Source organism: Rhipicephalus sanguineus, chromosome 2 (genome assembly GCF_013339695.2).
Source record: "Rhipicephalus sanguineus isolate Rsan-2018 chromosome 2, BIME_Rsan_1.4, whole genome shotgun sequence".
NCBI classification, from domain to species: domain Eukaryota; kingdom Metazoa; phylum Arthropoda; class Arachnida; order Ixodida; family Ixodidae; genus Rhipicephalus; species Rhipicephalus sanguineus.
In genome coordinates, this window is record NC_051177.1 from 9,094,474 (window position 1) to 9,121,153 (window position 26,680).

Genomic DNA, 26,680 nt, shown 5'->3' on the forward strand with positions numbered 1-26,680 from the left:
GCTGCACTTACTGGCATCGAGAGCTTTGTGCTAAATGTGCATGTGGCAAATAAGCAGTTGACCATCCATGATTTCTTTAAAAGGTCTGGTCAGCAGTAGATAGTCAATAAACTTGTTGACCTTACACGCACTGCTTTCTGTTTTTTTGTAGTTAAGCTCTAGAAATGCTTAAAAGTGTGAATATAGATGTCTAATCATAATTTGTGCTGTCACCTTACCCAGAGTCGCATATATGAGAACTTCCGATAATTCAAACAGCCTGATAATTCAAACAAAATCCAGGGGTCCCTTCGAGTTTGAATTAATGAGAGTCGACTGTACGTCACATCTGTCATTGTGCGTTCGCTGAGCGGCTGAGCTTCGCAAAATGGCTGCGTTTGCTGCTGTGGTGGAACTTCTATCTAGCGACGAGAGCAGTTCAAGCAGCAGCTCGTCCAGCTCAGACGAAGAAGACTGCGAAGAGACGCAGGTGCTGTACGAAGGCTTCTTTCGGGAAGCTTTCTCGGAGCCTCTCGGAGAAGATATGCTTGGTGAGCGTTGAGAAAATTCCGACGCGCCTGTGATATTCTAAAGCAGTAGGACTTCTAAGGCGGCAGGTACGTAACCTCTCAGATGGAAAAAAAATCCTGCTCAGACCGTGCCGCATTTTTGCGAGCGCCGATTGCGGCCGTTGCCACGTGCACCTACATACCGTACGACTATGTGACCAGCCTTCACGCGGAGCTGTCAAGAGTTATCATTACGGGGAGAATTTATTATCAGTGTGAAGTACGTAGCACTTACCATTGAGATCGTTCCCGCCGTTCCTAGGCACGCCCAGCAACAGGCAACGCACAGGCGGAGTGAGTTCCACGTGCTCGTCCATGCTCGCAACACAACTGTTGTATTTGTAGAATATTGGGAAGCAGCCCCCCACTTCGGAGCAGCTTTTTAATTGGAAGACCCCGTGGCGAAAAGGAGGAAGAAGGGCAACCCGGGGGGACGCGTTTTCGGGGCTGCGACCGCAGCGGCCCGCAATTTGGAGGCGACTACGAGTACGGGAAGAGCGGAGAACGTCCTTGACATCGTCGTTTTACGACCTACACGCCCACCCCGTGAAAGAACACTGAAAGCCACAGGGACCGTCACCCAACACAGGGAAAGCATTTTCTCCCTCTGTTCTCTAAGTCTGCTGCACGTGCGGGGTGCAGAGAAAACTCTTTTGACTGTGCTTGTGTTTCTGTATTTCTATTTTCCTTTTTTTCCCTCTCTACGAGAGCACTGTAAATGCGTTCAAACCGAGTGGACGTGTTGATTCTCTGTCGTTGTCCAACCTACTAAAGAAAGTTTTGCCTACCCGCTATTCTGCCACAATAACAACAAAATTGTCCCCCTGCTGTTCGTGACTGCGTGATCGAAATGCGCGCCTTGCAGTGGCGGCTAAAGTTGCCATAGAAACCTAGAGAGCGGAAAAAGGAATTGTTTCCGGAACCGGTTCACATGACTTCTGGGGCGTTCCACAGCGGAGCATTCCCGTGTTCCACTGGCAGATTTGGCTTCATGAAATCCCGAGTGCTCGCTCCGGGATTTCAGCGGCCGCTCTGGATCTCCCAGTGAAAAACGCCATTAGTAAAACTGTGCGCTTGTTTTGGTGCCAAGCCCTGCAAGCACAACAGTCGCAGAGACAGTGGAATCTTTGGTGTGTGCTCAAGTAGCACTGGCTGCTGGGACATCCTGTGAGGAGGCATCTGCTGTGTACATGCCACGAAAGGGAGAGTGGCTTACCAGGCATGTCTGAGAAGAGCAAGATACACTCGTTGAAGCCAAATGAGAGCAGATCTGCACGAAGCTGCTGCAGAATGGCCACACCAACACAGAGGGGGAAGCTGTCTCGGCCAAGCAGCAGTGTGTCCCACAAGTGAAATATCTTGTGCAAGGGAAACACATCTGTTCAGAGATGAGCCCCATTAGCAGGTCACTTGGCTTGCTGCTCAAAGAACAACGACAGGAGCTTACGTGTGTACATTGTCAAAAACCACGGGATGGAGTAGAGCTGCAAGAGATAGAAAACTGTCAACACTGTCGCAGAGGCTGACAAGGGGCCCACCTCTGGGAGAAATCCAATACTGTCCAAATGGTTGGTCAGCTCCGGGTCATGAAAGGCAACCAAATGAGAGAATACAGCCAGGTACTCTGCAAAAGTCTGCTATGAAGGGCCACTGAAGAAAAGTCGACAATTTCTTGCCTTTGATAACTTGGGAGTTGTCCTGAAGGAAGAAGTCATAGAGGTATCTCGAGATGAATGTGGACAAGCATGCATACGCAGAAGCTGCAACAAACAAGACGCATTGAGCCACACGTGGGCCCATGTCCGAGCATAATCAATCACCTTCGTCATTGAAGTGCAGGTGTAGAAAGGGTGCGCACAAGGAGTCCAAGCCCTGCCAGTAAACATACTGAGGATGGCTCACAACCCAAGCTTTCAGAAGGCGCTTGAACTTGGCATGAGCAGTAGGCGATGACAAGAGCTCGTCGTACTGATGGCATCTAGGAATGTCCACTTCTATCTGCAAAAATCACCACAGAAGGATTACATTTTCATTCACCTGAGCAGGCATAGTCACACCTGTCTGTCAGTTGGGGTGGGCGTTTCTTTGTCGATGGCTTCATACTCTCGTATTAGGTCACCCTGCACAGAGTGGAAACGAATGCCAGTGAGCAAGCAGTCAGACTTTTTAGGCAAGGACATGCACAGCTCTAGAAAATTAACGAGGCTGAATTCATCTCGCTTATTTAGCAAACAACTAGCGCACAAACTTCGCATGGCAGCAGTGGCTTCAAGTACGTCCTGAACCCAGGACTCTGTCGACACCCTCAGGTCCACCCTACTTGGGTCCCACAATGAGTGCTGCAACCACCATGTACAGTAGAACCTCATTCATATTGAGACCACAGGAAGGCACACGGACAGAAGTGCTTCTAGCAGCTGCTTTTTATTGAACATCCGCCCGCTATTTAGGTAGGCCACGTGACAACTTCTACGCACTGATCAATTTAGGAAGAGCAATTTTTTTTCTGATACCATTTCACCCCTTCGTTTACTATGGTCTTAGTTTCTATGATTTCCCAAACGCTTTCTCGAAGGGGCAGAACGTATCAGCACACCATCGACTGTGTTATCAGAAGAAGATGTCTTCTTAAATTCGTCGGTGCGTTGAAGTTGTCACGCGGCTGAAAAGCGATGCATAAATGTAGGGCGGATTTCCAATGAAAACCAGTGGCTAGAAGTGCTTCCGTCTGTGTGACCGTGTGTCTTCCTTTAGTCAGTGTTCACAAGCGCTACCCTTTCCAGAATGCGTTTACAACTCGTCCAAGAAACGGCACTCATTCAGATGTATTTGACAAAGACGTGGGCAAAAGTATACATGGCTGACCACTAGGCAACAAAAGTACACAAACAGCAATGGTCCGCATACTTTCGCTTGATAACGACATTGTGAATGTCGTCACCATGAATTCGTACACAGTGGAAACATATCAACAAGGTGCTCCATGGACGCAATCCCTGGCTCTAAATTCTCAGCAGCCCACCCGAAAGCCTTGTCGCACATCAAGTCGACTGCGTTGCCTCGTTTCAACTCTCGACTGCAGCCTTACCATTGTGAATCCGTATAGGCACGCCCCACAAATCTTTCAAGCTGGCACAAAGGTCAATGGAGTGCCACACTGCTTGTAATTGGCTTCCATGCACAGACTCCATAGGCTTATGGAGACTGCAGAAGACCATGAAGCAGAGCTCTCAAGGTTTGTGCTGTCCCATGTGCCACTGTTACAATGCGTTTAGATTGCTTGTATAGCCAATGAGAGATTTATCAGACAGTTTTTGGACCAATGCCTATGAGGCACCACAACATAACTCATAGGGCCTATGCACAAGGAGTACGTCTCGAGACTTCGGCCTTCACTTTCAGAAACATATTGTCACGACTGCAGCTGTGAAATAGCAGAATCTGTTGGGTGACTAAGATTATATATTGTCGCGGTGCAACGCGAACAAACAAGAAGGACAACTTGCGACAGAGAAGCAGCGTGTTCAAATCAGCTGAACAGAAAAACGTCTTCCTTGTCTTTCACACCGAAAGCTACTGTCCCACTAGCCGGAGTCTGTGAAACCTCGCCATCGTCATCGTCGTTTATGTTTATGCACGTGTCACTTGCCTCTCCTTAACAGAGCATCGCCCCGATGCTAAACCAGAACCACCGTTTTATGGAAGTGCACAGTCAGTCGGTGACATACGGTTTCATGCGTACGACATGCACAAGTTCAGGCCGGTGCTGGCGACGCCTTGTGCAATAGGGACTGTCGGGGACGACCTCGTAGGTTACGTCACTCAGCTGTCGCGATACACGATATGGCCCGAAGTATCGCCTTAACAGTTTCTCTGACAGTCCACGTTTCCGTATGGGCGTCCAAACCCACACTCGGTCGCCGGTTGCGTAGGTTACTATTCTTCGGTTGGCATTACCTGCATCGTAGTCTTGTTGCTGGCGGATCCGTAATCGTGCGAGCTGCCTAGCTTCTTCCGCCCGTTGAGTAAACACGTCGGCGTCCGTGTCAATGTCGTCCCATTCGTGTAGTAACATCGCATCCAACATCGTCCGTACCTCCCTTCCGTGAACGAGGCTGAATGGAGTCATGCGAGTCGTTTCTTGTTTAGCTGTATTGTACGTGAACGTGATAAAGGGTAAGATTTCGTCCCAATTTTTATGTTGGGCATCCACGTACATCGAAAGCATGTCTTCAATAGTCTTGTTTAAGCGCTCTGTTAATCCGTTCGTTTGCGGGTGGTAGGCAGTTGTCTTACGATGAGTCGTGCCACTTAACATCAAGACATGGTCTAACAGAGCTGCCGTAAATGCGGTTCCGCGGTCTGTAATCACGACGGCTGGGGCACCATGTCGCAGTACAACATTCTCTATGAAAAATCTCGCGACTTCTGCCGCTGTGCTTCTTTGGATTGCCTTTGTTTCGGCGTACCGGTCAGATAATCCGTTGCGACGATAACCCAGCGGTTCCCTGCAGTAGAAGTAGGAAGTGGACCCAAAATATCCATTCCGATCTGGGCAAATGGTGTTCGTGGGACTTGGACAAGTTGCAGCAGGCCGGCTGGTTTCGTCGGAGGCGACTTGCGTCACTGGCAGTCGAGGCAAGTACGAATGCGTTGCTTCACGGCTGTGGTAAGCCTTGGCCAGTAGTATCCTTGCCGAACTCTTGCCAATGTGCGCGTGTAGCCTAAGTGACCAGAAGTCACCTCGTTGTGACATGCTTGAAGCACTTCAGTACGAAGGGTTGCAGGAATGACGAGCAAATAGGGAGGTCCAATCGACGAGAAGTTTCTTTTGTAAAGGACGCTGTTCCGTAAACAAAACGACGGCAATACTCGTGCAAAAACTCTGGGTGCACTCTGAGATTGTCCCTCTAAGTAATTAATTAAGCCAAGCAACTCAGGGTCGTCACGTTGTTGTTGGGCGATCGTCGACGTGTCGAGGACACCAAGGAATGCAGTTTCATCCTCATCGGGTAGAGAAGCCAACTGTATTGGTGATTGAGACAGGCAGTCGGCGTCCGTATGTCGCTTCCCCGACTTGTGTACGACCGTCATATCAAATTCTTGCAGCCTCAGACTCCAACGCGCTAATCGGCCGGTGGGATCTTTAAGATTAGTCAACCAACAAAGGGAATGATGGTCGCTAATAACTTTGAAGGGGCGGCCATACAAATACGGGCAAAATTTCATGACTGCCCATACCACGGCGAGGCATTCTTTCTCTGTTGTTGAATAATTAGCCTCTGCGCGTGTTAGCGTTCTGCTTGCGTAGGCGATGACTCTTTCCGTGTCCTCTTGCCGCTGCACTAGCACAGCTCCCAGACCCACATTGCTAGCGTCAGTGTGAAGCATCGTGGGGGCTTCCTCGTCGAAGTGGGCAAGCACTGGGGGTGTTTGAAGACGTTGGCGCAGATCATTAAACGCAGCTACCTGTTTGTCATTCCACTGAAAGGCGACGTCGTCCCTCATGAGCCGAGTTAAAGGTGACACAATGCGTGCGAAGTCTGCAATAAACCGTCGATAATAGGCACAAAGGCCCAGAAAGCGTCTGACAGCTTTCTTATCGGACGGTACCGGGAACTGTGCAACGGCGGCAATTTTTTCGGGATCGGGCCGAACGCCTGCGTGGCTGACGACATGACCAAGAAATTGTAGCTCTTCAAAACAGAAGTGACATTTCTCTGGCTTCAACGTGAGACCCGCGGACCTTATGGCTCGTAAAACAACTTCCAGCCTTTTAAGGTGCTCGTCAAAAGTTGCGGAAAAGACTATGACGTCGTCAAGATAAACCAAGCAGGTTTTCCACTTCAACCCCGAAAGGACGGTATCCATGAGCCTTTGAAAAGTAGCGGGCGCTGAACACAAACCGAAGGGCAAGACTTTAAATTCGTATAAACCATCTGGTGTAACAAAAGCGGTTTTCTCCCGGTCTCTTGGATCTACCTCGATTTGCCAATATCCGCTCGTCAAGTCCATTGAAGAAAAGTAGCGAGCGTGTCGAAGTCTGTCAAGCGAGTCATCGATACGTGGAAGCGGGTACACATCTTTCTTGGTCACCTGATTCAGCTTCCTGTAGTCCACGCAAAATCGCAGGGTGCCGTCCTTTTTCTTGACTAGGACTACAGGTGATGCCCAGGGGCTCTGTGATGGCTGAATCACGTCATCTTCAAGCATTTTCGCTACTTGTTGCTGTATCACTTCGCGTTCCTTGAGAGCCACACGATAGGAATTCTGGTGAATAGGTCTCGCCGTGTCTTCGGTAATTATTCGATGCATGGTTAGCGGCGTACGACCAACTCGTGATGTCGATGAAAAGCAGTCCTGGAATTCGGCTAGCAACTCAAGAAGTCTCTTTCGTTCGTCCTTTGGCAGGGTAGTACCAACGTCAAGAACGGGTGCTGATTCTTGTTTAGGCGCTTCGTCCAGTATCGATAAACAGCCTTGGACTTCTACAATATTGTCAAAGTAAGCGACGGCTGTGCCCTTTGGAAGGTGCCGGCGCTCAGCACTAAAGTTGGTGAGGAGCAAGTTTGTGCGTCCAGCAGTGACAATGACAATACTTCGTGCAACTGAAATGCCATGGCTAAAGAGCAGCGAGCTGATTTGGTCGGCAATGCCTTCGCCGTCGAACGGTGCGTCCCCTGCCACCGAAACAAGAGTGCATGACCGTGGCGGGACGACCACATCATCATCAGTTAGACGCAGAGGTTTATGTGTCGCCCCAGAACAATCGACTAAACCAGGGCTATTGCGGAACGTTATTAAACTGTCCGGGATGTTGATGACGGCGCCATATTCTCTCAAGAAATCCATCCCAATAATTGGGTCTTTGCAACATGAGGCGAGAACAACGAACGTCGCCACAAAAGAGGAACCACCGATGTTGATTCTCGCTGTACACCTTCCGATAGGCATCAGTAACTGGCCTCCTGCGGTCCTTAGGTGAGGTCCCGTCCACGGCGTCTTTACTTTCTTGAGGCGTACGGCGAGGTCTTCACTTATTATAGAAAAGTCGGCACCGGTATCAACTAAGGCGGTCACTTGTTGTCCGTCCACGAGAACGGCAGTCTGCGGTCACAGTTTCGTCGGTGTTACGTCGTGTCGGCTTTACGGCGTCCTGTGGTGAGAGTAATGGGGGCTTTTTTTCGTCGTCTTGACGGCCTGCAACCTTACCCCCGGAGGTCGCCGCCTTCAGTTTCCCCGGCGTGGGCTGGGTGACCTCCTTCCTCGGACGTCAGCAAAAGTGCGGCGGTGCGATGAAGGCGAGTGGGCAGGAGACGGAGAGCGTGGTCGATGTCCCAAACCCGGCTGGTAACCAGGCATGCTGTCGTCGTCGTTGGTACGGCGGTCGTCAAAATGGGGTCGAGGCGCTGGAGGTCCTTGAGAACCAGTGTTGTCGCGGCGCGATACGTAGTCGTCGTTGGCACGTCGACTGTCAGACCAAGGCCTAAGAGGGCGAAACGAATCGACGCGATGCCAGCAATGACGGGAAATATGGCCCACTCCTCTGCAGTTAAAACAAAGTGGACGCCTATGTACGGTGCGCCAGGCGTCTGTTTTGCGAAGCTGTGGACGTCGCAACGGCTCCTCTTGTGGCGAAGGCCATGGCATGCCAGCAGATGGCTGGTCGTATGGCGGCAGATGGCTGGCGGTACGACGGTGGAACGGGTGGTGGGCGTCGAAGGGCGGCGGCGTGTCAATATGAAAAATGTGACAATGGATCGGTGGCATTTCTTAAAGTGCAAAAGAAGAAGCCAACATCAATCCTTTTCCATGTTAACCCTTTGGCTACCGTAAAAATAAGATGAAAACTGTAGCAAAATTACTGAAACTTCTTTTTTGCTCAATTTGTAGAGCTTTTTATGCTGAATAAAACTGCACCATTCTTTCAATTCAATGGGGTTCCTTTATTTCACTAACTGCATTGAAAAAGGATAACTTGAAGGTGGCTTTGCCGCATGACAATAATATGAAAGCTCGTTAATTCGGATTTCCCGGGACCGGAAAAAATGTCCGAATTATTGAATAAACAAATGTCTATTACATCAACACACTTTCATTTTTTTTATGACTATGTAAATGCTGTACTTAATTTGTATAAGAGTAGTGCAAAAACCGTAATTTTCACCATCCTGCAACTTCTTTCACAATGCTACCATGGCGCAAGAAGCCCATGTCTTAAAGAGACACTAAAGGCAAATATTAAGTCGACGTTGATTGTTGCAATAGCGTTGCAGAAACCTCATAGTGCTTGTTTCGTGCCAAGGAAATGCTTATTTTGAAAGAAAATCACGTTTTAGTGGTCCGCACGGCGTTGGTGCACTTCAAATCACCCGCTTGATGGACCTTCTGACGAAGCAGTTTCCGTGCCCAACGCTGCCCACCTGTACTGCCCGGCCGCCGAAGCTACTGTTTCTTGCGCAACAGCGGCCGTCAACCTTGCCAAGACGCAGCCACGGGCCACTCCAAAACTGTATAGTTCACTGTAACAGAGCTTAGCTTGGCCAGCAGAAGCAGAGTATAGACAGGCCGAAAATAGCGAGAGCCAAGCACACGCAGCAGTATGCGATACCGAAACAACCACTGAGACGCGCAGCTCAGTGAAAACGGAACTTTTGAACCACTCGCGTCGTTCGCCATGGTAGCGCCAAGAGGTTATTTTTTCCATGAATCAAACATAAACGAACAAGCAGCATTTCATTACTTCTTGTGATGCACGGAAGGTTCTTTTTTTTTATTGCGTACTAAGTTTGATTAGTAGTGGTCAATTGTACTCGGGACTCTTCGACGTCATCGGGATCATTTCCAAAATGTCCCACTCGTGGCGCACATCGTGTCCTACATTTACCTTAATTTCTCGATTACTAGAGCACTGCTGTTGGTACTATTGACGTTTTAGACGTTCTCACACATTGACCTTTCACTATGACATAAACTGTTACTTGCCTTTAGTGTCCCTTTAATTAGCCCAAAACGTGCTCTGACCTTATTACATACCACCACGACCACTGCCGCCATGCGCACGTGAGGTAAACAAAACACATTTGCCTCATCCGCTGAAGCATTGGTCGCCAAGAATGCGATTGTGGGTGGCGACAACCGCGCTTTTTTGAACTCCTGCGGCCAACGAGGTGCCACACACGTGATGGTAAATGCAAATAGGCATGAAGCGTTCTGGCTTTTCTGTTGTCACCGTTTGGTTTGCAATGATGACGATGGCAATGTGGACTACGCCGCCTCGTTTCGGTTGGCTGCGAATGCCGTTTTCGCTCTTTTGCGCCGCACATATGCGGTACTTTGCGCTCGGTGCACTCCCAGGATCGTCCGAATTAAATGGGTTGCGGCCAGATATGACCGAATTAACGAGAGTTTGCAGCCATTAAACAATGCATATGATGGCTGGGACCAGAGAACACGTCCGAATTATACAATTTTCCGAATTAACAAGTGTCGTATTAATGAGCTTTCGCTGTACAATGAAAGATGACAATAAAATGCAAGCCGGGACACAAACAGCACAACACGGACGAGTGTGGCCATCTAGCGTCGAGAAACACAACTATGAAGAGTATAGTCTCCACTGGTTTGTTGATGACCAGTATAGTCGTCATCGGTCACTTTGTTACAAAATCTCATGACGACTATACTCGTCAACGCAACACTATAAAAGCTGTGACATATCAATGGTTTCATACTACGAATAGGAGCTGGTCTTGCTTACATGCACTGAGATGTGAAAAGCCAGGAGGCTCACCTGTACATCGAGCAACGCCGACCAGATGTGGGCCCTGCACAGCGGTGGGATATCCAGCTTGGCTTCCTGGATGATCCGCTGCTTCTGATAAGGGTATGCCTCCAGGAGCCGATTGTAAAGGATGATTCGCTGAAGCTACGTTGGCAAGAAAGTGCCCCATCAGCTCAGCTGGGGAAAAAAAAGTCAAGTCACTTGCCTGGTATTCAATGTCCTTTTCACGAATGACAACCGGCAATGCAGCCGTGTCACTACTGAAGCTGGGACTGGAAGGTACATCCTCTCTTCTGAAAGGAAACTCAATTTAGAAAATCAGTTCTTTGGGGTGCCGCACAAACTGACAACCACCCATTTCTGCAAGGAAATCCACACACATTTCTCAGAAAGAAAGCTAACTAGCTGACGAGAAATTTGAGCCAGTCTGGGGATCAAATCCTTTCCGAGGAGGCTGCACAAGGGCAAATTAGTCGACAACTTGAAGCACACAGGCGGCACAAGTGTGTATGTGTTTCGAGTTTCAACAAGAAACAGACTAGTTACCATGACAACCTATAGACAATCTGACCGCTTACGGTGGTCACAACTGGCATGCAGTCTTCTGCATCTGCTTGTGAAAAGCTTAGAGAGTATTAAGTGGGTGCACTGCTTTTGACATGCCTCAATGACCTTGGCTGGTCTTAATGTGTTCATGACAGCCTCCCTAGTCGCTGTGATATGGCAGGAAGGTAGTAGAGAAAGACTGATCCAGCACTACTGAAACTTTTCATGTCTTGACTATTCGATACCTCGAGTGCTATCGCGGAGCAATGGCTTTATTCTATGCTAGTCTCCACCACTCGCAGCCGGCTGATCGTGCTGGCATGGACCGTCTCTCGGACCAGTGGCCAAGCATGGTAAGGGGGGATCAGGGTCTCGAAATTTTTTTTTTTTATTTACTATCCTATCTTAATGAAAACTGGCATGCATGTGTATCATTGAATGGAGATCTCAAATCTGCAAACATATTTCAAATATTTCATTTAGAAAGGAAGTTATGGCAAATTTCCTAATAGTAATTAGGTAATTCCTTACGGGTCGTTATGGTAACTTAGAATACAAAAAGTTACTTTTCCGGACTAGGTGGTTCTTCTAAAAGGTCCACCTCACAGGCTAAAGCAAATTATATGTCAAAACAGCTGTTTCTTTGATCAGAAATAATTTTCAAACTTGGGAGGTAAAAGTTAGCTTCCAGTAATTAGCTGGTACTTATCAAATAATTAGAATTGCATCAATGTTCAGAAAAAAAGAAAAGCTTTAGCCTGTAGTTCAGGTGCTGCTGCAAAAAATGATACCAAGTTTGGTTCAATATGTTCATAGAAACCTCCTCAAAACTTCCGTAAGGCAGATTCACTTCACAAAAATAACAAAGCTGAGAAAATCGCGTTTCAAGATTTAAAAACATTTTAAATTTAATCTTTTGAGCATGTAAAAAAAAGAAAGGCCATTTTGCCATAACACAGTATTTTTTCAGAGCATAATTTGGACTACAAATACTTGAAATAGTGATTTACAAAAGTTTTACGATTTTTTGCTATTTTAAGAGCCTCGCTCGAAGATGACTTACTCTTCAATCAGAGGGTAGTAGAGATTTGGATCCATCCCTCTCAGCCTCTGCAAGGGGCATGCATAAGCACAGGTGCGCACACTGAAATGAAATCACCTGGCAAAGCTGCTCTGTGGGTAGAAGCACAACTGTGTCGTCATAGAAGAAAACTGTGTCCTTCTTCTGCCCAAGCTCTTCTCCCTCTAGAAGTACAATGCTAAAAGTAGAAAAAGAGAAAGGTTTCTCGACACACACTAGTGCTGTCACAGCCTTCTTTGTTGAAAAGCCCTGCAAGTAATATTCTAGCCACATGGTGTGGCTGTAGCAATGTCCCTGCAAAGGATTCATCTGAACTCACCATGGCAATGTACAAATGGGCGCCTTGGCACGCAGGCAACCTTGCCTGCCAAGCTCTGCTTCAGCGTCACCACCAGCTAGGCACCACAAAGAGTACAACTCTTGAAGAGGGCGCTCCTCCAAGGGACTTCCTGAACACAAATATGGCTGCATTGCTGCTCCACAACACTTTCATTATGCTGGCCTTGCACAGCTGCACACAAGTCTCCATTTCTGGCATGCAGAAAAATACGAGCAGGTGACAGAAATAAAGTATGAGAAAAAAAGATTTTTTAAATTGTACAAAACGAGAAGCAAAACTAGCACAATACCGAACAGATGCCGAGGAACTCTCCTCGTCATGCTTTTTCATGCAGGAAAAATGGCTTGTTCCTAAGGACGAGAGAGTTCTGCCCACAAAGTTTGCACAAGTGTCTAATTATATCAAAAGTCGCATCTTGCTCGTGTTTTGTGCTGCTCAGTTAGGCTCAAGTTTGGCAATGTATCAACTCCTGTGAGGTCGTTTTTGCCTCGCAATGCCAGCGTGTTGGAGTTAGCTTCACCACCGAGTGAGAGATGGCGCTGCCTGACGGGGAGCAAGGTTATGCGGGTGCAAGAGGAACAGCTCTTGCCACCTTTCTTGTGGCTTGGCGTGGATGGCGACGGTCGGCTCTTGGGGAGGTCCGTGGGTACGATACCGCGGCTCAATCTCACGGGCTCTCGTGGCGAGTCGAACGACATTCGTGGTACATTGTATGTGTTACGTTGTTTGTGTGCGCTATGTTCTCTGTACGTGACATTGGCATTATATTCGATTATTTGACGTTACCACAGTTATTCCTTAGATCCAGCTGGCGAGCTTGCCGTTATGTAAAATGTTAATAAATATTCGTGTGTTGACTTGCACGATGGCGTGCACTGTGCGTTCTGAGAGCAGCTCTCTTTTACATCCCACAGCATTTGTGCCTGGTTCACGAAATTAAAGAAATGAGATGTACCTGCACTCATTCACACAAGTAGTGTGCCATTCACAATGCTCTAATTACGTTATGCAGTCTATGTTACACAAAAATCAACTTTTTTTACTGTCCTAAAAAGGGTTCTAGAGCTTGCAATCATAAGTTATCCATAAAGCGTGCACAAAGTGGTACACAGCACCAGGACTGTTACAACTCATGTGCTTGCCACGCCAGGCCTTCCCCTAAGCATGCCGACAGTTGTGTAATGTGCTCCCCTTTTTCTATAAGAAACTGCTGTGGTTAACATTTATGTTTGAACAAACAGCGCAATGAAAAAACGAAGGTGTGGCATAGCCTTGCACGAAATGCACTAAATGAAATGATGGACAGCAAATAAACGCACCGCATTCATGCTGCTTTTCAAGAGTCCTAACTGTGCATGGCCTTCCCGAATGGCTGTTGCAAAACAATTTATATCAGTCGCAGGGTAGGTGCTTCACGCGAGAAAAACATTTTGCGTTTCACATCATGCATTTTTCATGAGTTGGTAAACATGCGTGAGGAAATAAAGCATGGAAGGAAACAATCACACGGACATCCCGTCTTATTCGTTCCTTCCTGTTTTCCTTTCTCCTTAATGCACATTTCTCACAAGTAGCATCGGCCATGTGAAAAACATGGCGAACGCTATATGCATTGTGTTGTTCAAATGCACTTATTATCTATCACACTGTTTTCATACTTGTTTTAAGATTTTCTTTATTGAAGCGAATAATTCCAATACAGTCGAACCCACTTATAATGATCCCACGTATAACGATCTATCGGTTATAACGACCATATTTGGGTGCACATACGATTTTCCAATGCGAAACATTGAAGCTGCGTCCACATATAGTGAACATTTTTCAAAGCCTCCTACTTTTACAACGAACACTTCAGACACGGACGCGGTAAAAATATGGCGCATACAAAGCGGAAAAAAGTTAAAACAGGCCTTCTAAAGCGTGAGAGGGGTGCACGCTCGCGTCTGCCCCACTCCAATTTACTCGCGACTAAGATATCTCTGATCGGCAAGCATCGCACGCAGATTTCGGACGCTGCGAGCGAGGCCACTCACTTTCGAGCCTTTTCTTCAGTGGCAGAATAGCAGTGAGGACAAAAAAAAAAAGCGGCAGCATGAAGCCTTGCGGTCAGCTTTCGCACGGTAACCTTTCCTGACGCCGTTCTCTGCAGCTATGACCGCCTACGATGAACCAAACAATGCCTTGGAACGCAAGAAGGCATAAATGCAAGAAGTGATAACCGCGATAACTTTTATCGCATAAAGGTTCACTGCGTCCCTAAACTCGTCGACGCCACAATGTGCCGCAAAAGGTCATCCGTCTTTTCGGCAACGGCAGAGACCGGTCGATCGGTGTTAACGATTTCCGCGCGATTGCGGCAATGCCTTCGCGGAGAAGCACCAGAAAAGAGCGAAGGCGAGGTGGCGGCCATCGATGAACGTGCAGTTATGACTTATAGCCGACAACCTTATATCACAGTCATCTGTAGATATCTGCTCGGCTGCGCCTGTGGCGTACGCCGTACATTGTGCAGATTGACGGCGGTACGAACGCGCCATGCTGCTATTCGCAAGTTCGCCGCCACGTCGTGCGAGACCGCTTTAAAGTGCACATCGCTTTGTAGAAACGACAGTAGCTCGCTGTTGTTGAGCGGCGCGGGCACCAAGAAACGCAGATGTACTGGCAGCGAGCATATACTGCGTGTTTCACTAGGTGAGAATTCAAGTGCGCCATGCATCGTCGTGCAAGGCCGCGAGAGCATCGCGGAGACGTAGAGTGCGCGTTGCTTTGCAAAATGCTTGTTTTCGCCGCGTTGAACGAACAGGCTACTCGCTGCACCCGTGCACAGTCCGGAGTGAAGCAGGCACGAAGAACGTACAAACGCACGTATACGGCATACAGCAACCAGCCCGGCAGTGACTCTGCGAGCCGAGTAGGGGACGCGCTGCACGCAACTAGCCAGGGATGATCGGCTCCACGTGGCAGTACCGCGCCTCAGTGAAACGGTGTCAGTTCACAGCAAAGGCGCGTCGTGAAGCGACGCGAAAAGGCTTAGCTTGTCACCAGAGGGGTTGGGTGCACTTTAATAAAAGTGCACAGAAAAAAACAAACGACTTGGCCGCTAAGCGCACGTTTTTAAAGGCGGGTCCATATGCAACAAACTACTGATATAGCGGCCACTTTTTGCGACACTTTCGAGTTCGTTATAAGCGGGTTCGACTGTAATACCGCTGATGAGTGACATTGAGGACATGGTAACGCACATCTTCGTGTTTCTAATTTTAGCATGAATACAAATGTCATGGCAGATTTCCGTAGAGGAACTAAGCAATGGTTAACACTTTCATCAAGAATTTGCAACATTTACTTTGTAATAAGCTGAGCGTTTAAGAGAACTCAGCGAAATTATGCAGTCTTGTTTGCGTAAAATTTATGGAGATAGGCACTTGAATTTGTGGATTGGCTTTCTGTCAATGTGCACAGACAAATCCTTGGATCATGCAGACCAATGAAAATGCCTGGCTCAAAACACCTCCAGCCGAGTGGGCTGCTCACCGAAGCCAGGCGTGTATTTCAGAGGAGCCAATGACGCGCAGCGTAGAGGCTCCAAAGGCACAGGCTCTTCTGGGGCGAGCGCAATGAATGGGTGCTGTAGCAGATCTTGGGCCGATGGCCTGCAAGTGAGCACAGCAAGTGATCCTCACCTACTGAGATCCACTCATGTCACCTTTCTCTGGGCAGCAGTTTCAAACACGATGAGATGAAGGACTTGAGAAGAGGGTCCAGCTCCTGTCATTGCCAAAGGAGTCTTTGTGAGGTGCATCCAAGTGAGTAGGAAAGCTTTGTTGTACTTTACCATAAACTGTCAAGATGGAATAACCGTTTACATGTTAAAAACTCTTCACAGGCATTCTTTTCATTGCGTTCAGCCTGTCTCACAATATGTGCACAAGGTGCAAAAAAGAAAGAAAAATGTTTGAAAAAGTGCCGACTTGAACACCCTGGGAACGAGTCATCAATAAAATTTCATGTTTATGCAGTACACTAATTTTACACTTTTATTGGTGACATACCTCGAGTTTGCTGCTGAGTGGGTCAGATTCTGCCACAAGAAGCACTATGTCTCCATCTGGTAAGAACAATAGTGTGTCATTACATAACAGCCTATCCTAGTGACACAAACTATTTACCTTCTTTGATGCAGGTCAGCAGCTGTGTGAAAATCTGCTCAAGGCTTGCTCCTTTCCATACCTCTTTGCCCTAAGAAGTTAAAGAAAAAAGGCTAGTCCTAACATGACAGGAAGTCAACAAGTTAGTTGGGTGTGGATTCGGTGTTAAAGCAGATTCTTCAGAAAAAATCAATGCGTATGTCAAATGTCTGACCATAAATGATACATGGTGAAACTTGTGACGTAAAAAAAGAGACTAAGAAAGTGACAACAGGATGATGCGTTGTCATCGCTTTCCTTGTGTGTGCCACATGTTTCGCCATGCAACACCATCAACAAGCCCATTCTTACATCCTTTCATATATGATATGTAAAGCACTTAGCTAAGCACAGAGTGAGCAAACGCAGATCACTTTGCATTTGCATGTTTCTTCGGCCCACTTGAGTTTCACTGTTGTAGCTCATGAGAGCAACAATATTGTTACAGTGGGTATAATCTATAGCGAAGGAGTAGCAGTAACAACAACAACGGAGCCTCAAAGCTGCGACATTCAACACCCTATCACCCTCAGACCAACGGCTTGAATGAGTGCACAAATAGAACTCTCATGAACATGATATCCCTGTACGTCAGCTCGGGCCACAAGAACTGGGATGGAGTGCTGCTGTTCGTCACATACGAACAGCAGTCCTTGGCGTTATTGTCTGTTAGTTCTCATTAATATTGCACATATAATACCGTGCAGCATAAGACCAATGGAAACAGCCCATTTTCCCTTTACGCTCGTCCTGAGGTGCACTTTAGACACCATCTTTGCCATCTGTGGTCCCAACAACGCTTGTGTCGCGGAATCCCTCTGGCGGGCAGAGGAGGCTCGGCGCCTTACTCGATTGCGTACTTGGGCTTCACAAGAGCACTAGTATGACAGTCGACACCGTCAGGTCACCTACAATCCTGGTGACCTAGTGTGGTTATGGAATCTGGTATGGAAATGTGGACTGTGTCTAAAACTGCTCACTGACTATGTTGGACCGTTTGTTGCAATAGAGCATCTCAGTGAGCTGAATTATAGGATTGCACGCCTAACTGCCAGTGGAAGATGGTCCTCCAAGACCGAAGTCACGCATTATAGCACGCCTGAAGCCCTTTACTCAGCGACCCTCCAGCTGACTGCTCGCCCGGAGGGCTTCATCTGCAAGAGGAGCAATGTTACAGTGAGTCTAGTCCAGAGTGAAAGAGTAGCAGCAACAGCAACAATGGAGCAGAAAAGAAGAGAAGAACGATGTGCAGTACTGGCTTACACTTGCCGTCCAGCTCCTACGATTAAACCGCTCTTACAAACCCTGTAACAACATTAGCCTCACCAAAATATAACAATGAGCATTGGTATTTCTTATGTGACGTTCCCGAAAACGCGGGCTGGGCGCCAGGCCTCTCCAGATGTACGATGTGGGGTTGCACATGCAACCCATTGTCCTCAACGCGGCGGCACCTCGGCTTCGCGCTACTTTTGTACGCGCAGTGGCGAGGGGGGTTGCATGGGAGAGGGCACGTGCCGCTCCCGCAGCCCTTCGCGCCCTGCTCCCTGGCCGAAGTCGAGATGCCCCGTTTTCCCTCCTTGCCCTTTTCTGGAGAGACTCCTCTCCAGACCTCAAGAGACGCGCGCGGCTTTCTTGGGGACCGCCTTGTCTTTCGACTCGAGCAGCGGTGACGACCACAGCTTGATCGAGTCGGGAGCCACCCAGACGCCATCACCCCCTGCGCAACGCCCGGTCTATTGTGAGGTAACTTACTGCCTCAGGGCCGGACTGCGAAGCCACGAGAGGCGAGTTGAACCTTATCGCTCTCAATCTCGTGTGCTTCCCATTTTGTTGTTGTTTTGACGTTGTCGTGCGGAACTTCTCCGCCGCTTCGTTCTTACCTTGTATTTTGTTGCGTTGGTGGCGCTTTTGGCACAATAAACTGTGTCAGGCAAAGAACTCGTCTCTGTTACCACTGGCCTGAAACCCGCCGCGGTCGCAACTTACGCGAACCGCGGGATAGGGGGTCACAGCTCTGACTGTTAGGGCTGCTGCGTAGCACTAGTAGCGAGTAACTGCACTCCTCTAGTGCGCTGTGTGATCCAAAGACGGGGCAGTTTCGCACGCGCGGATCTGTTCGTTACAAAGTAACCCCTATATTTGGCGCCCAACGTGGGGCCAGTGGTTAAACAGTACGAGTAGTTTGTGTGAGTGACTGCCACTACACGAACAACCATGGCAGCAGACGAGGCTGACTTACAGCCGCTGTTCACGCTGTCAAGGGTGGCTGCCAACAGGCAACAATTCGAAGCGGCGGTAACTGCTGCCGCACAGTCGGACCCTGCGGCGAACATTAGCCAAGGGGATCTGATTTGCTTCGATGAGGGTGGCGCTACACATGAGGCCCTCCCTCCGTTAGATTGTCCGCTCGAAGGCGCGAGGCACATTACGCCGAGCCCTTTGTCCGAGCGCGCGGAGAGCAGGGAGCCACAGCGGCATACCGGCTCAACGCAATCAGCTCCTGTGCCAGACCTTACTGGCCAGAGCGAGTCTCCGCAGGTGTTAAGGGATGCCTTGCGCCTGATTGAGGCTTTGACGGGTGTCGTGCAGAACACTCTGCTGAGGCCCAGCACAGCTGCGCGACCAAGCGTAAAGGTGGACTTACCCACCTACAGCGGGTATCATGACACGGTCAGCGCCAATGATTACCTCGACCGCATGCTGACTTACCAGCAGGCAACGGGGTTGTCCGATGGCGAGATGCTAGAACGCGTCGTTCCAGTATCACTGACTGAGCAGGCTGCCCGGTGGTTCCGACTTACCGGCCACCGGTCAAGCACGCTGAACGAATTCCGAGCGAGGTTTCGCGACAAATTCTTACCCGCTGATTACCAGCGTCGCATGCTGCGCAAGTTAGAGCGGCGTACTCAGCATCCGGACGAATCCTTGCTCGAGTACGTGAGGGCGATGGACGAGCTCTATCGTATTGCTGACCCCTCTGCTCTAAATTGCGAGAAGGTGGAGCGAGTCCCGCGACAAGCGCACCCCACTTTCGCAGCATATTTGAGAGGCGGCAAGTTCAGGGATTTGGACGAGCTGGCCTCGGAGGCAAAACGCATACAGGCGGACATACTCGCCTCACGTGCGTCCCGACCACCACCCCCAGCGTCGCAGGCACTTGAGCCGCGATGCGCGTGGAACGGAGACAATGTTCGCATCCGTCCACAGGGAAATGGTGCAGTTGCCTTCAGTGACGGGCACTCGAGTAGCGGTTGGGACATATCTGACCGGGCTCTTGACCCGTACACGTACGCCATGCGAGCAGCACACGCTGCCGGTGGCCAAGGTGCGCAGAATCGGAGTCGACATACCGACCCGAGGACGCTACGGCGGAGCGTGCCCGGAAGGGAGCATCCGATAGAGAGGACGGTGGCCAAACGGCGCAAGGCACAGCACGCCAAGCCCGAGCGCGGCCGACCACCCTCTGCTATCGCTGCAACCAGCCGGGGCATTTCGCCCGAGATGGTTGGCAACCCGCAAGCCGAGAGCACGCGCTTTCGGGAAACGAGCGGGGCCGCCGGTGAGCAACACTGCATGGCCGGCGGCAAACAAAGCGGTGCTGAGTGAGACACATGAACTCCTAGCCCCGCTGGCTTGTCGTACTGGACCACCCAACGACACACCAGTGCCACTTATTGAGCTAACAGTCGCCCGGTGCAGGTTTTTTGCGCTGTTAGACACGGGAGCAAGCACTTCACTCTTTGGCGACGAAGTGTACGATCATCTCTGTCGGAACGCTATCCGGCTTAGATCGAGTAATGTGACTTTCCGGCTCGCCAGCGGCTCAGTGCAAGCAAGCGCTGCCGCTCGGCTAGTGGTGCGGTGGGAGAAACGGGTCAGGCGGCAACGCCTAGCTTACCTCCCCGGCCTGTCGGTTCCTATCATTCTTGGTAGAGACTTCCTCGCCAAGACGGGCATTGTTATTGACGTCTGCAACGGAGGATATAGGGAGCGAGCATGTGGCACCCTGAAACCTTTCGTTTCCTTTTAAAAAGCATCAGAGACAATTACGTTCGATGATGCTTCGCGCGCAGACCGTCCCAACAATTGCCCGAAAAAGTCACTCGTACATGTTTCTGCCGGGTCGACAAACCGACCCGCGGAGAAAGAACGCGCCGGAGGGAACGGCTCCCCTCGCGCGCGTCCCCCAGCCCCCTCTGCGGAGGCACTGTGCACTGCAGAGCGGGGTGAAAGGGACCACCCGCTGCTCAATAGCTCAAGCAGTTTGACGGTGGAAGAGAAAGCTCGCCTCTCATCGCTTCTGAATGAATATGACGCCATATTCACAGACCAGCCTGGCTGCACTGTGCTAGTTAGGCACAAAATTGAGACAGGCGATGCTTCTCCTTGGAAATGCAATCCTCGGCCGGTGAGTTTGGCTAAGAGGAAAGCATTAGACAGCGCTCTGGACGAACTGCTCGATACAGGCGTTGTCGAAAGGTCAGAGAGCCCGTGGGGTTTTCCCGTGGTGCTGGTACCTAAAAAGGATGGGACGACCCGCCTTTGTGTTGACTACCGTCGCCTGAACGAGGTAACACGCAAGGATGCATATCCGCTTCCGAGCATTACCTCGATTGTGTCCAATGTTGGCGGAGCGAAGTACTTCACTACGCTCGATGCTAGCAGAGGATACTTTCAGGTGGAGGTAGATCCCCGTGACCGAGAGAAGACTGCCTTCACTTGTCACAGGGGCCTTTTCCAGTTTACCCGTATGCCATTCGGTCTTGTCGGTGCGCCTGCGACTTACCAGCGCCTGATGGACCGCGTCTTAGGTGATGCAAGGTGGCACTACGCTCTTGCTTACCTGGACGATGTCGTGGTATACTCACGAACCTTTGATGAGCACTTACGCCATCTCAGGGACGTGCTGGAGCGTCTGAGGTCGGCGGGAATAACGCTAAACCCGGCCAAGACTCAGATTGCCGAGACCCGAGTAACGCTACTGGGTTTCACGTTGGATAACGGTCGCCTTCTGCCGTGTGATGACAAGGTTCAGGCATTATTGAACTATCCATCACCGACAGACATAGGTGGACTGAGACGCTTTCTGGGGCTGGTGAACTTTTATCGTCAGTTTATCCCAGATTGCGCTGCACTGCAAGCCCCCTTGACACTTCTGTTGAGGAAAGGTGAGCGGTGGAGATGGGGTTCCGAGCAAGAGGAGGCACTGCGCAACCTCATTAAAGCGCTCGCGGAAACCACTGAATTAAGGCTAGCGGATCTCAGCAAAGATTTTGTGATCCAAACGGACGCCAGCGACCTCGGCCTAGGAGCGGTTTTGCTCCAACAGCACGCAGGTGGCTTGCGGCCGGTAGCTTTTGCTAGCCGCTCTTTGACTCCCGCAGAGAAAAATTATTCAGTGACGGAAAAGGAATGTTTGGCAATCATTTTTGCCCTCAAAAAGTTCAATTACTATATTGACGGAGTTCAATTTGTTATCGAGACTGATCACATGGCACTAACTTGGCTTAGACGCCTAGGGGAGCCAAGCGGCAGGCTTGCACGATGGGCACTTTTCCTGCAGCGATACGACTTTACCGTTCGCTACAGGAAAGGAAAGAGCAACGTTGTGGCGGACGCACTTTCGCGCGCGCCCGTTGACTGTGAGAAGAGTAACATTACTACTCAACTCACCTCGCCCGAAGTCGTGCCCGAGAGCGACGTAACTGTTGCGACGCTCGATGTTGTCACGAGGGGTAACATTAATACCCATCCTGACACCTTTGAAACTCAGCCTAAGAGCAGAGTAACTGCTACACTGCTCGACGGCGAGAGTCCTCATGGAAGGGCGGACAACCCACCTTCATTTGAGGAGAGCGTTAACCACTTGGACTGCGTCAGTTCAGTGGGGAACGTGTTCAGCAGGAAGGAGCTATTAGAGGCTCAGCGGGAGGATCCATTTTGCAAAAAGGTGTTTGAGGGGCTCCGGGAGCCCGGCGGCGCGGCCGCGGCGCATGTTGATGCAGCTGGTATTGCTGTTAATGCGCGGCGCTCTGAAACAGCTGGTAATGCTGTAAGCGCGTTGGATTCCTACCTGCTTGACTCTGACGGCACTTTGCTGAGATACATTCCTGCGGAGAAGGATACACATGAGTCCTTCAAAGCGGTGATCCCACGCACGTTGAGAGGAGCACTGTTACGCTACTTTCACGATACGTGCATCGCTGAGCATGCAAGTGGCCCTAAGACTTACCTTAAGTTGTGCCGCTTTGCTACCTGGCCAGGCATGAAACGGGATGTAACGCGCTACGCCCGCTCATGCAATGTGTGCCAACGCGTGAAGCCGCGTGGTGGACGCCCACCCGGGCTCATGCAGCCGATTCAAAGCCAAACACCATGGCAAATAGTGGCTTGTGACGTCATGGGACCTTACCCAAGAACACCGAGAGGAAACCAATTCCTTCTTGTCGTCACAGATCACTTCACTAAGTGGGTGGAACTGTTCCCCCTACGAAGGCTGACGGCACGCATTATCATGGAAAAGCTCATCGAAGTGTTCACGAGATTCGGCTATCCAAAGCAGTTGATTACGGACAATGCGTCCTATTTCACCGCCAAAATTTTTGTGGACTCTTGTGCAGCCCTGGGCATTAAGCACAAGAGAACAACCACGTACCACGCCCAGGCAAATCCAACCGAACGTGTAAACCGCAACATCAAGCACATGCTTGTTGCTTTTGCGGGGACGCACAAGGATTGGGACAATTGCGTCCCTGAAACCGGATTTGCTCTGAGGACGACCGTGAACCGCTCGACTCGCTTTACCCCCGCCACTCTCAATTTCGGGAGAGAGCTGCTGAATCCAGTAGAACATACTCTACAGGAACGCAGCACGGAACTGGCTGATTCATCGGCACGCGCCGATTATGCAGCTGGGCTGCGCGCGAAGGTGACGGAGGCTTTGGGCAAAGCACGACGGAACCTGAGCACTGCTCGTGGGGAGCAGAAAGCGCAGTATGACCGCTCTCATCGGGATGTTCAGTACAAAGTGGGCGACCTGGTGTTGAAGCGCAATCATGTCCTAAGCGATGCCAGTAAGAAATTCTCAGCTTCTCTGGCACCGAAGTGGATAGGACCGTACCGTGTAGGAGAGACTGTCTCTTCTCTCGTGTACAAGCTGACGGACTTAACGCTAAGACCGATCGGCGGACCGGTGCATGTCTGTGATCTCAAACCCTACTATGACAGAGGGAACGAGTGGCCCGAGGGAAACACTTCCCCGCGCCCGCAGGCAGTGGCATCCGAAGGCACGGCTCGACGTACGAGCTCAGTGCGACGCTACAACTTGCGATCTCGGCAGAACTAACTCTGTCCGGTTCGTAGGGGCTTTATTGTGCATGATATCGGATGGGACGCTCCTCTGATATCTAGCATTCAGCCTTCGAGAGCGAGCATGCGCTTGCTTTTTGGGAGAGTAAGAGAGGGGCTAACTTATTGTTCGAGTCGCAGATCACCCATCGGCAGCACTTCAACAACAGCCAAGCCGAAACGACCGTTTTCGCTGGCAGTTGCCCCAAAGGCCGGTACTTTCAACGCACGCATTCCAGAGCAGGGAGCGGCGACACCAAAGCTTGCAGCAGCAGCCAGAGTCAAGGCGAAAGAAAAACAGCAAAACAGCTTCCGGTCCCGAATGGCCTCGGTGGACCCAGAGAAGAATTTGCGGAACCACTGCACAGCCCGGCGAAGAGCTGCAGACCCGGCGACCGAACTACGGAGTGCGCCCGCGGTACGAGCGTGGTATCCCGCTGCGCAGAACGGGGGTTGCAGCCGGCCAGCCGCAAGCGTCGGGGGAATTTCGACTCCAAACGCCTTAGAAGAAAAGAGTGAGAACAAAGAGTGGGAGGAGCAGCAAAGACTATAGGAGAAACAAGAAAAGGAGGGGAACGATTCTACCCCACCAGAGGGCAACTACTGATGAGCGCCCAAGCCAACTCTCCTGCGTCGACATGACGCTCTCCTGGCGATGCGACAGATGCAGATCAAGGTGGCCTGCGGTCTGGCGCTGACATCCATCCAGCCGTGTGCCCCTTTCAACACCATGGGCCGCGAAACCCGAGCGAGCGAGCGACGCCAAAAGCAAGCCGAGCTGACTCCGACCGAGCTGCCTGGGTCCCTTACAACTGTCAAGTTCCTGACGACTGTTCCTGACGACTGTCCCGACGGCTGTCCTGACGGCGGGCTTCAACTGTCAAGCTGGCCTGCATTATCACTCACCGGCACCTTTTTCCGGCTCGCCAGGTGACTGCCCTTCAGCGATAACGGTGATCTGCGTCTCCGCGCGGCTCCCTCATCGACACGGACTTCGCCGTGTTCCTGGTGGAGCCGCTAGCCCCCTCTTAAGCCCCAGGTGATGGCGATCCTCTTTTTGGCTAAAGGATTCAATTAAGGAGGGGGGGATGTGGGGTTGCACACGCAACCCATTGTCTTCAACGCGGCGGTACCTCGGCTTCGCGCTACGTTTGTACGCGCAGTGGCGAGGGGGTTGCATGGGAGAGGGCACGTGCCGCTCCCGCAGCCCTTCGCGCCCTGCTCCCTGGCCGAAGTCGAGATGCCCCGTTTTCCCTCCTTGCCCTTTTCTGGAGAGACTCCTCTCCAGAACCCAAGAGACGCGCCCCAGAACCCAAGAGACCCTTGGGGACCGCCTTGTCTTTTGACTCGAGCAGCGGTGACGACCACAGCTTGATCGAGTTGGGAGCCACCCAGACGCCATCACCCCCTGCGCAACGCCCGGTCTATTGTGAGGTGACTTACTGCCTCAGGGCCGGACTGCGAAGCCACGAGAGGTGAGTTGAACCTTATCGCTCTCAATCTCGTGTGCTTCCCATTTTGTTGTTGTTTTGACGTTGTCGTGTGGAACTTCTCCGCCGCTTCGTTCTTACCTTGTATTTTGTTGCGTTGGTGGCGCTTTTGGCACAATAAACTGTGTCAGGCAAAGAACTCGTCTCTGTTACCACTGGCCTGAAACCCGCCGCGGTCGCAACTTACGCGAACCGCGGGATAGGGGGTCACAGCTCTGACTGTTAGGGCTGCTGCGTAGCACTAGTAGCGAGTAACTGCACTCCTCTAGTGCGCTGTGTGATCCAAAGACGGGGCAGTTTCGCACGCGCGGATCTGTTCGTTACAAAGTAACCCCTATAACATCCATTTCCCCAAGACAAGCTTCGGCAAAAAGAAGCCCCCTGCGGTGACGAACACGCATTTCGGAGCGGGGTTCTTGGAAGAATTCTGTTGACTGTCTTCGCAGGCCCAGCGCTCAAACACCAGGATCGGGTGACACCTTCTATTGTATACAGCCACTGCAGCGACAAGACGCCAGGCGCGCCCTTCAGTTTTATGGCATGGTGGGGCAGCGAACGCCTTTCATCGGTTCCATTCATGCGGCCCTGCCGTAGTCCCTGAGCCGGGCCGGGCGCCACATCTGTCAGCCTCCGCGACTCCCGGGCGTTCTCCGTAGATGACCGCCGCCGGCATTCCAGGAAGAAGAAGCGGTGACTTCGGAGAATTGCGCGGAAGACACCGGGTTGGAGGCGTCGAAACCCAAAGTGGACATCTGGTCGTCAAACACTGGAAACTGTAGCGACGCGGGGGGGGGCGGCCAGAGGCCTTTCAATGCGGCGCTCGAGAACACTGCGCGTCGTCCATTAGAGACGGCACGTGTTGTCCGAGCGTAGAGATTCCTGGTCGCCCATAATTCACGCGTCGTCGGACAGCTCGCCCGTTTCACTCTCTCAATTTGGCGCTTCTGCATTTTTGCTTCCTCTACTTTGCTGGAGAGGGTGTTTTCCACTGGTGTAGACTGCGGGGGCAGTCGTCGAGACTGACACGCACAGATCGACAGGAAAATGTGCGTAATCAACGGTGGCAATTGGTTAAATACCACGGAGGGGCAGTCGTCAGGCCGAGACAAGCTGACCGACAGTGAAGAATGGTGTGTAAATAGTGACAATTGGTTGGGCGTCACGGAGAGGCGGAGTCGGGGCCTATGAAAAGCGACCGCGGGACCATGGTCGGGAGAGATCAGGAGGCTCACGAGCAGCGAGAATTGGTCAGCGACCCCAGAAACAAACCCCGAGTCCCGACTCAACAGCCAGCCCTGATCAACGGACCTTTCGTGAGACGAACTTCATCACCTTTATTTAAACAAGCTTT

The 26,680-nt window shown here is 50.7% G+C and overlaps 1 protein-coding gene across 2 annotated transcripts in view; it reads right to left on the bottom strand.

The window, feature by feature from the left end:
• Nucleotides 1-26,680, bottom strand: part of LOC119382379 (TBC domain-containing protein kinase-like protein) — a 70,020-nt gene that overhangs the window by 21,987 nt on the left and 21,353 nt on the right. Inside the window, exons 6-20 of one of the 2 annotated variants that reach the window (XM_037650073.2) lie at nucleotides 16,472-16,541; nucleotides 16,355-16,410; nucleotides 16,009-16,070; nucleotides 15,837-15,955; nucleotides 12,279-12,408; nucleotides 12,038-12,137; nucleotides 11,942-11,988; nucleotides 10,538-10,625; nucleotides 10,342-10,476; nucleotides 2,606-2,668; nucleotides 2,369-2,546; nucleotides 2,225-2,308; nucleotides 2,087-2,172; nucleotides 1,996-2,032; nucleotides 1,765-1,926 (exon numbers count right to left, since the gene is read on the bottom strand). In XM_037650073.2, coding sequence (XP_037506001.1) covers nucleotides 1,765-1,926; nucleotides 1,996-2,032; nucleotides 2,087-2,172; nucleotides 2,225-2,308; nucleotides 2,369-2,546; nucleotides 2,606-2,668; nucleotides 10,342-10,476; nucleotides 10,538-10,625; nucleotides 11,942-11,988; nucleotides 12,038-12,137; nucleotides 12,279-12,408; nucleotides 15,837-15,955; nucleotides 16,009-16,070; nucleotides 16,355-16,410; nucleotides 16,472-16,541 — 1,417 coding nt within the window. The remainder of the gene's footprint in view (nucleotides 1-1,764; nucleotides 1,927-1,995; nucleotides 2,033-2,086; nucleotides 2,173-2,224; nucleotides 2,309-2,368; nucleotides 2,547-2,605; nucleotides 2,669-10,341; nucleotides 10,477-10,537; nucleotides 10,626-11,941; nucleotides 11,989-12,037; nucleotides 12,138-12,278; nucleotides 12,409-15,836; nucleotides 15,956-16,008; nucleotides 16,071-16,354; nucleotides 16,411-16,471; nucleotides 16,542-26,680) is intronic. The other variant, XM_049412190.1, reaches the window with a different exon arrangement.